Source organism: Haemaphysalis longicornis, unplaced genomic scaffold (genome assembly GCF_048455015.1).
Source record: "Haemaphysalis longicornis isolate Haplotype H1 unplaced genomic scaffold, Haemaphysalis longicornis Haplotype H1 scaffold_8, whole genome shotgun sequence".
NCBI classification, from domain to species: domain Eukaryota; kingdom Metazoa; phylum Arthropoda; class Arachnida; order Ixodida; family Ixodidae; genus Haemaphysalis; species Haemaphysalis longicornis.
Genome location: NW_027526445.1, coordinates 151,792,725 through 151,802,711, shown reverse-complemented (window position 1 = coordinate 151,802,711; position 9,987 = coordinate 151,792,725). Strand labels below are relative to the sequence as shown.

At 48.1% G+C, this 9,987-nt stretch overlaps 1 protein-coding gene across 1 annotated transcript in view; it reads left to right on the top strand.

Moving 5' to 3' along the window:
• Window positions 1-2,575: 2,575 nt before the first annotated feature.
• Window positions 2,576-9,987, top strand: part of LOC144148525 (uncharacterized) — a 28,907-nt gene continuing 21,495 nt past the window's right edge. The window contains exons 1-3 of the mRNA XM_077680049.1: window positions 2,576-2,582; window positions 3,224-3,331; window positions 7,413-7,550. Coding sequence (XP_077536175.1) covers window positions 2,576-2,582; window positions 3,224-3,331; window positions 7,413-7,550 — 253 coding nt within the window. The remainder of the gene's footprint in view (window positions 2,583-3,223; window positions 3,332-7,412; window positions 7,551-9,987) is intronic.

The window sequence follows — 9,987 nt, the reverse complement described above, 5'->3', positions numbered from 1 at the left end:
CGGCCGCCGTCGGAAACAAAGTGGAAAGGGGGACGCTGTTCTAACAACTGTTCCCATTCCCGCCGTGCGTCTTATCGGCTCTCCGACGATGCCATGTTATCGGCGAAATGACGTAGGCTCCTGCTTTGTAGAAATGCCAGCGCGGTGGGAGTGCCAACAGTTAGTGGAAGAGCGCCCTCCTTTCCCCCTTTGTTTTTCACAGCGCCATCCGCGTATCGCTCCGAGTCTGTTTCGAGGCTGCTTGCCACGCGTTCCTGTGTTCCCTTTCATATTGCTCATAATAGTACGTGTGTATGTATGTATGTGTGTATGCTTGTATGCCTGTATACATGTATGCATGCATGTATGTATGTATGTATGCATTTTAGATGCGAAACAGCTGATGGTCACGCCTGTTCCTTCCGCCGTTGTGCAGCGTCCACACCCCCACTGCGCATGCGGATCCTCCTCCCCTCCTCTCCTTGTCTTATCTCCTCTCCCCTCTGGCATTCCTCATCTCCTCTCCTCATCTGCTCTCCGAAGCTCCTCTCCTCTCCGGGATTGCGCAATGAATGGCGACATTTGCGGCTCCGCGCGCGATAACGCGAAGCAGCTTAGGGTTAGAGGCGCGACGGCAGCCGCTGCATACTCCACTAGGGGCGCCACTGTAGCTCCGTGGTATAAATGACGCTCCGGGTAAGTGAAACGTTTTGTAGTTACCATGGAAACCAAACGGTAAATATAACGGTAGCTACGAGCCTCAACTTAACTGAAACGATGAACTGAAAACTAACGGGAACTTGAGTCGACCCCATGGCTGCTTCGCAAACTACTCAGGTTTCCCCTACGGGAATGGAAGATGGTGAAATTTTTTGTATGCGTTAGGTGTGTATGTGTGCATGTATGCGTGTATGTATGTATGTATGTATGTATGTATGTACGTATGTATGTATGTATGTATGTATGTATGTACGTATGTATGTATGTATGTATGTATGTATGTATGTATGTATGTACGTATGTATGTATGTATGTATGCGTGTATGTATGTATGTATGTATGTATGTATGTATGTATGTATGTATGTATGTATGTACGTGTGTATGTGTATGTATGTATGCATGCGAGTAGGCGCGTATGCATGTATATATGCATGTATGTGTGTATGTGTATGTATGTATGTATAGATGGATGGATGGATGGATGGATGGATGGATGGATGGATGGATGGATGGATGGATGGATGGATGGATGGATGGATGGATGGATGGATGGATGGATGGATGTGTGGATTCCCTATATGTCGGGCTGCACGCCATGCTGTAACGGGCTACTCCCCGTCGTTGTGACGCTGCACCCAGTGGCCACCAGCAAGCCTCCAAAGCGACGCGGGCGCGGCAGGAACCGACATGTGCCCGACAGCGGCGAAGAGAACGAGTCCGTAGGGGAACCCACAGAGGAGGAGCAGGAGGAGGAGGAGGCGGAGGATGCGGAGGAGGCGGAGGCGGTATCCACCGAGGAATCTGCAGACGAATCCGATAACGAATCCACGGAAGAATCCTCGGAAGAAGGCCACGAAAAAGCCACAGTTCGTCGCCAGCCCGGGCAGAAAGCGCGACCCCGCGGTAAGACCTCAATACGTGAGCTCACCTGTTCTCGTTCTGATCACGACCACGCATGAAAATAAATTAGAGGGAAAGTTGCCAGAGGGTAAGGCATTTGGTTTCTTTGGGCTCTCGATTAAGGAGGCATGAAGACAAAATTCAAGTTCGGTTTATTAAAAAGGCGAGTTTGTACTGATAACCATGGTATTAATATTTTCGGAAACTTCAAACGAATAATTTAGACAATGAGTTAAGTAGATGAGGTAGTGGCGACTCCCCAGCACTTTCCGGTGACGTCTAAAATACGTCACGGAATATTGCTTGTTGGTGTGGTGGCCCCGACCTAAGCCACCTCCACGAAGTATGACAGAGATAGTAGTGGGACCTCTAGTGCCGTTTGATCATATGATGGAAATGGTAACGTATAGTTAGCGCACTGTTAACTATGTTTTTAGTGCTTGCCCACATTACGTCACCGTGACGCGAAATTTGAAAGTTCTTCAATATTTCTTACGTTTTTATTTAACACGAAAATGTTTTATTACGGGATACACAGATTTCACTGACGTCATATCCGTCACGGAAATGACGCCGGTACAACGAAGCAAGCGGCATGTAAAGGATGCACCCCTGCAGACAGGGTCTTATTGCGGGGAAGCAACCTTAAGTACTAAAGGGTACGTTATTCTTAGGGCTGTTCGTTTTCGGGTTTTATATTTTAATACGAAAGTGTGTTTTATGCCGGGATACACAAAGATTTCACTGACGTCATATCCATAACGGAAATGACACCAGTACACCTTTGCCTAAGCGACCCGCCAGCAGGACGTCGCTCGCCAAGCGCACCCACAAGACAGCCACCGACCGGCAAATCATGCTCAGCTGCAGATTTCGCTGCACATTTCAGTTTCGTGTTTTACCGATTCCTATGACAGAGGAATGAACCACAATTGTTTTTAGATGCGACTGCATCTCATTCACTAGCCTTGTCCATGCCGCGTCGGCGTTGTTGTCGTCCGCCCCTCCACCATTCTGCTCGCCGCGCGAGCTGCGCTCTCCGCCGCTCACCCCCTCTCCTCTCCGATGCCCCTCTCTCGTCCACACCCCTCCCCCTACACTATAAAAAAAAATAGTTAGCGGCGCCCGGTTTCGATCCCACGACCTTGTGGGCGGAACGCGAGGCACTTGGTGCTCTTCCCACTGCGCCACAAAACCTAGACAGAATCAAATGCTACGAACGCGCCTTATATCCCTGACTCATTCAAACTACGTCAAGATGCTACTGATACAACGCATGATGGGGCAATGATTATCACTTGCAATAAAAGAAAAGAAGCTCCCACTTACAGCAACAATGATGGAGTAAAGGTCGTTGCGACAGCGAAGCCCCAGGCATACCACTTAGAGAGATTGACCAAGATTGGCCAATAAAACATAATATTAATCATAAAACATAATAATCATACGCGTTCCCGACACGTTTCACGCGATTTCAGAATCAATCCAACGGAAACACCAAGTGAACCCCACGATGCGTCGCATCTACACAGGGTTCCCCTCGCGGGGAGGTGGGCGCAATTTTAGGTTAGGTCAATGTCGACTGCTATGAAAGAGGATTTCCCTTTTTACTATTTCCGTAGAGGCACCAAAGCCTTCAACGTCAGCAGCGACGTCACCAACGTCATCAACGTCACCACGGGAGGGGACGGGAAAGGGCGTCGCCGTCCTCGTGAACAGGCATCCGGAGTGTAAGTCTCCCACTCGCTTACCATTGTACTGCCGCGCCGTTCAAGGGGGCGTTAAGGTCAAGGTACCACGCGAAGAATTGTCGCAGATGTACGATTTCAGAAGTGTAGGACGTGGTAACAAATTATAAACTTGCGTGTCACAATATTCCGTTAGGCTGCGAAACTCCCAAAGTCATTTTTGTGAACACTCTTTGTAAAATGCCGTTGGAACAATTGCCTTATAGGAAACACAAAGACGACATTAATCCTTGCTTTATTAAAAAAAAAAAAAAACTAGCCTTTGGGAACTTGCACAGTTCTGTTCCGGGCCCGAGGGATGTAGTCTTCGCCAAGAAAAGATAACTAATAGTGAGGCTTTGACGTTTCCTCGCTACGCAGCGTCAGCAGGGAAGTCACTGTTAAAATACCAAGAAACAGTAATTAGTGCGCTAACTTGTTACTGTCATTAACGGGGCGAGGTGGAATGGAACGAGCGGCACCAAGAGAATTACGCCGCTCGCGCGTTGCGTTCGTTTCCTCTGCATTGACTTCAATGTTCCACGGCCCTACTTTCTTTCCTCTACCTCACTACGCTCTAGCGTCACGCGGGTATTTTAGCGTCTCGCCTAAAGTGACACTGAAGTGATTTGTAAACATTGCGGGATTACGAGCGCACATTATAGTCCGGAGTCCCTAGACCCTGTTTCGACCACTCTGGGTGCGTTTACGCGAATTTATTTAGTAGAAAAATCAATTCGGAAATGCTGTCCTCCTCTCTGCACCCTATCCCATTTTCTGTGGCGTTTTCGTGTGACGTCAGGAGGAGAGGAGCTGGCAATTGGCTGCGCTACTGCACGGCTCACCGGCCTTCCGACAGAGTCAGTCGGCCCAGCGTTTCGTCCGCCGGCCGCCGACGGGTCGTAGCAATTCGTTCGCTCAGTTGAAACGAAGCCAGGACACGTTTGTGAATTGAAGAATGTGCCTTCTTTAGTTTGTTAGTTTGTACACTGTATCTAGCTCCAAGTCAGCTTGGTCGCTTCACACAAGCGCTGTATAAGCGTCGCTGACTGTTACGTCTGTAAGAAAATATAAGGCCACTTGAAAAAGGGAGAAGAGTCAGAGAAGTCAATATAGGTACTAAGGAAATAAAATCAACTGATACTTTTAACGTACAGCGTAAAACTATAGTGCAGGAAGCACTTTTTTGCGCTGGGCGAACAAGCACAGCGGTCATCAGCACGACTACGCATCTGCGAACGCTTTTCCATCGAAGAAATGCAATTGCTAGACGTGAGATATTGTGGAAACTTGGGGGACGCTTACTGCACGAGTGCAATACAACAAATAGTCACCTAAGCTGCTTGAAATGCTAAAACTAAATAAAAGTGTAAACTGGTTATACATTATATACCTTATATTTCCGTGGTCAGCAGTGCTCGCCCGTGGCCGAGTGGTCTGGAGCGTTAGGTATGTAATTATTGCAAGTGTTTGGCAAGTCACGAGTTCGAGACCCCGGGGGTACCTGCTTTTTTTTATATAAGTAGACTTTTTCGTTTTCGGCCGATGTTTTCTATACTGAGTTCACCTTTTTTTGGGCCGTAACGTTCACTGCTCCACGAACTAGTTCAAAGAACGCGCGCAGGCTGACACTGGCGCGCTAGCGAGTTCTCGTTGGCGTGCTGTTGCCATAAGCACCGACTGCTTGCGGGAAGTGGGCACAGGCCAGAATCAACAGACCCTTGGCCTGGTGCGAACTCGCTTTTTACGATACAGGCATGAGTGAGGCAAGCTCCAAATATGTGGGAAAAGCGCATGGCATTTGAGCGTCTGCGGGGACGCGGAGGGCGTTCGAGTGCGTAGGCCTCGGCTAGTGAATGCTACGATTCCAAGCCGTCCTGGGAGGCTTATCTTATGCATTTTACAGCCGACAACATGGCAGAAGCGCGGTACGACGATTACTGAGATATAGAGAATGCTCATCCAACGATGCCGTCGGATGTCAAGCATGTTGTTTTACAGAACCAAAACCGAAACTTGTTTGAATGCTAACCTAGCTTGGACATATCACGGTGCGTCTCCTCCCGTCGTCACAGCCTTTAGTTGGTGCGGCCGCCACAAACCGGGCATTGTAGTTTTTCTTCTTTCGCGCTTTGCAAAATAATTACCGGTTTGTCAACCGGATAAATTACGAAAAGTGTGCTAATTTGAGCCAGTCTACGCAGTGCAAGCAAAAACGGGAGCTTGACAATTCACTTCAGTTTCCCTTTAACTCACCCCCAATCCCTTTCCCCCTTTCCCTCGAGCAAAACTAGTCAGTCCAAGCCAATCGAATCCAATTTAACTTAATTTAATTTAGTTCAATACAATTACATCTAACCCAACCCAGTACGCCTCTACGCCCCCCCCCCCCCACACCCCTTCCCCCCTTACGTACTTCTCTCCCCTCCTCTTACTCCCTCCCCTTCGAGTACACTTGCTTGGCCCTGCTCTTTATGCCAGATGGCGAGGAACGACGAATAGCGAGACCGTTGAAGTCGGTGAAGGTTGCTTCACGGTAAAAAAAGAAAACAAGGTTAAGTTCCCCCTTTAAATCACTCACTTCGACATCGACATGCTGGGCGTTAGGTTACGATGTAGACTGGCAGTGCACGCGAGCAGTGCAAGCCGAGAACCGATATCTATTAAAAGCTCCTATACCCGCCACTGTCCACGACATATCAAAAGAAACCCCATCGTTGGCTTATCTGATTGAGAAAGACAACAAACGTGAGGACGTTTAAAAGAAATTACGGAAGTAAGACCGACAGGAAAAATGGTTTACCGCAAGTTTTAGTTTATTAGTAAAAGCTGCGGCTGTCATTTTCTATGCCGTAACGGCTTGAATATGGAATAAATCAGTTGCCTGCAGCAACGCTTTGTAACGTTTTCTTAAGAGCCAGTACCGTACAAGGCGAGGAGGATTCGAAAAAAATTTTGCCTGCCTTGGGAGCTCTCTCTTGTGTGAAGAGGGACACGTTCCGCTTTCGACTGTTCGTTTGTGCGCGCTGGCATCCGTTAAAACGATTAGGGTTAATCAGGGCTCTATTCCTGTTCAATGCTCCCGCCAAAGCGCGTCTTGACAGTAGGCTATAAGGCTTCATAAAAATTCAGTACTATTCCTCTTTGGAAGGTGCAGGAGAAGGGGAGCTGTTTGCGTGTTATTAGTTGGCCGTCGCGCAGAGGAAATGTTCAGCGGGACTGTGAGTAGGCTTCACTGCGCAGCACAGTATGCGGGAAAGCCAGCTTACGAAGACTGGGCTTGCACCGATTTCTCTAAACTCGGCGTCTTTTTTAAGCACACATTCATTGCTGGGACTACATTGTTTCCAGGGGTAGCATGCGCCATCTGGTATCAGAATATGAAGCGCTGTAGGTGAACAGGTGGCCGAATGGAGAGGGTTTGCCGAAGTGAGGAGGAAGGGAGCGGCTTTCTTGTCTTAGAACAGGAACCAAAACCGAGCGGTTAGCCATGACATATAACTTCTTCGCTGTAGAAAAAAAAAAAAAAAGGTTGCAGCTTAGCTCATCTAACCATGGATATGCAAAGCAAAAACTTGGCTTAGTCTCGTTGAGTCTTTGTTTCGCTTGGTTAACCTTTGATGTAGCTGTGTTGCCGACTACGGCTCATAGCCGCTCCGTCTTGTGCAACGTTCACTTCTGAGCAGGAAACCCGGCCTTGCTTTCATTCTCGGCGAACGCGGCGCAAGATGAGTCACATAGCCCGAGACGACCCAGAGGCGCATGCGTGGGAGGCTGCGGGTTTAGTCGGCTGCCGATCAGCTGAGCGGCCACTCCCGTCGCGGCCGCCGCCGTTACGTGAGCAGAACGACTGCAAACGGCGCCTCGAGCGCGGAGCCGACAGTGTTCCCGGCCAATCACACGATGCGCTTCGAGGGGTGTGTCGCCGGGTGTGTGTCTCCGGTCAAAAGGTTGACTTGTGCATCCTTCGCGAAACCGCAGGACGAAAGTAGTAAAGCCTTGCTTTAAAAGGATGCTTAGAACACTATAGGCTACGGAATTTGGCGGCGCCCTTGTAACGCCATCCTGCTGACCATTCTCCCAGTGCCGCACTACCTTCTGTGCACGGTGTCTTCGCTGGCCGTGGAAGAAGTGCGCTATCCGCACAACTACTGCACGCACATCATCTACACGCACGCCGAATTCGACTTCAACAAGAAGGCCTTCGTTGCTCCCATGGCGTGTGAGTTCGACCTTTCTTGCATGCAACTATTTGGGATTGGAGGGAGCTACAGCCGAGCTATTATTTCGGCAGCCATTTGAGGAGCTTTGCACAGGTTTTCTGCGCACCGTGCCGCCCCTTTGCCACTCCCTGAAAATAAAGTCGGCTGCGTTGCTGGGGAGAAGCTTGCTGCGTGGAAATCGAGAGCTTAGGGCATGAGCCGTGCAATCTCAATCTAGTAACGAAACCGTAGGCTACCGCTGTCACTGACACGAAAAGTGTACTTCAATTCGTACTCCGTAAGATGGGGAGAAATTTGGGTGCTCACTAAACGCCTCGAATGAGAACTTAGTTTAGAGGCAGGGAACTAGCGTTTAGGTTTAGGGTAACAAGAGACCCCGGCTCAAATTAAGATGATAAATATGTGGAGTTGGGCAGCGCATCTAATCCGTAGAAATGGCAGGAGATGGCTCACAAAGGTAATTACAGAGCGGCTACAGAGAGACGGGAAGACAGATAACAGGATGGAAGGATGGGATAGGGAAATTCGATGGCAGAAAGTGCTTCAGAATGCTGCAGGACAGAGGCGGTTTAACATATATGGGAGATCGCTTTTTATAAAAAGTTTTTTGAATTCTAAGCCTGCATAAAAGGTGAATGAGTAATACGTCGTACGCGAACAGTCGCCAAAGTGAAAAATTCTGGGCAGTTCTTTTAATACATTGTTAATAAGTAAAGAATGTGCAATTCGCAGCTCAAAATAATGGCTAATACAGAAGCTTTACGTCACATTGTACAGGTATGAAATGCAGGAAGGCAACAGGTATGAAATGCTGGAAGGCAATAAAAAACAGATACCACAGTGTTTTAAGTGCAAGAAGATTGGGTGCTACTCTAAAAGCTTTATAATCGTGGGAATAAAAGAAATTGGACACTGCTTTTGTTAGCTTGGGTTACGCTATTACTTATACAATAAGAGCCCCGAAAGTCATTTTATACAGTTACGGTATACCAGAAGTTATGCAAGAAACTGTACAAGAAGCGCAAAGTACAAAAAAAGGACACAAAATTTTGACTTCAAATTAGACAGACTTTTGAGCTCCTGTATGTGTTCTGCAAGCATTCTATTAGTTTGTCCTGCAGTGAACATAAATGAGCTGATGATGGTGATGACGATTGCTGTTGTGAAGAACCGTATGCTGCTACGTTACGGCATGACATTGAGGAGAGGCTAGCCGTTTTTTTTTTTCGGGGGATCTATTGGTCTTGAAGGTTGACCACTTAATGCTGCATGTCTTTGAGCAACTACAGCGTCTTGGTATGTCTCCCGCTCGTTCTTTCTTGTTTATGTTAAACGCCGCGGACACTCTCTAAATACAGGAGAACTTATTCAGCCCAAGCACGCCCAAGAAATGTTTTGCCTCGTCCGTGCTCTAACTAACGTCGCTTACCAACGGTGCATAATAGCAGGGGTGGCCGCGGTGAAAGGCATTCAGCTAGCGCAACACTTGTAGAAAATTACGGAAATTCCGAGAATTGTATACTAATGCGGAAGCACACTTACTCCGCTTCACCTTATTGTAAGCCTTATTACAGCCACAACGAGTAACCACGATGAGACACTTCCATCTCTATTGGGCTACTTGTCGTTTCATTTGATTATTCTTGTTTCTCTTTGTTTCCTTGATCCAAATGTCTGCATTTACGCTAGTAAAATTATTAAATGGCTTTACTTGGGAATTTATGAATTATTGTGTAGTTACAGGACGTTACAAGGTTGGTGCCTTTTCAAGATATTTTTGGGGCTTCGGATTGTTTTTTTTTTCGGATTTTTTTTTTTTTGGGGGGGGGGGGTGGAGGTTAAAACGTTTGTCGTACCGGGCTGCGGCCAATTAAAGTTTGTCTGCCTGTCTGTCTGTCTGTCTGTCTGTCTGTCTGTCTGTCTGTCTGTCTGTCTGTCTGTCTGTCTGTCTGTCTATCTGTCTGTCTGTCTCTCTGTCTGTCTGTCTGTCTGTCTGTCTGTATGTCTGTCCGTCCGTCCGTCCGTTCGTTTGTCTGTCTTAAGCGCTGGACACATGTACGATTTGTACACGCGATTCGCATGCGACTGATCGTTACGGCTGTCACCACGACTAGTCGTACGCGTGAATTTGAGACACATGACCCGATGCGTGCATGCGACGCGCCGTCGGCGTCGCTCCGCCCACCGTTTTTGCTCCATGGTCAACTACGACTATCGCTGAGCTGAATTTGTAGATTCCGCGCGTTTAATCGCAAAAAAATGGATAAAGCAGGCAATCGTGAAGCGTTTCCTGCCTTCGGAAACAGTTCGCGCACACGCCGGCCGCGCCTGCCAGCTCGGACACTCAGCGGCTCGAACCGGCGCAGACCACGGTAGCAACCGCTTGTCGCTGCTCTTCTGAATCCATCTGATCGCTAAAAAGTTTTACATGCGAGA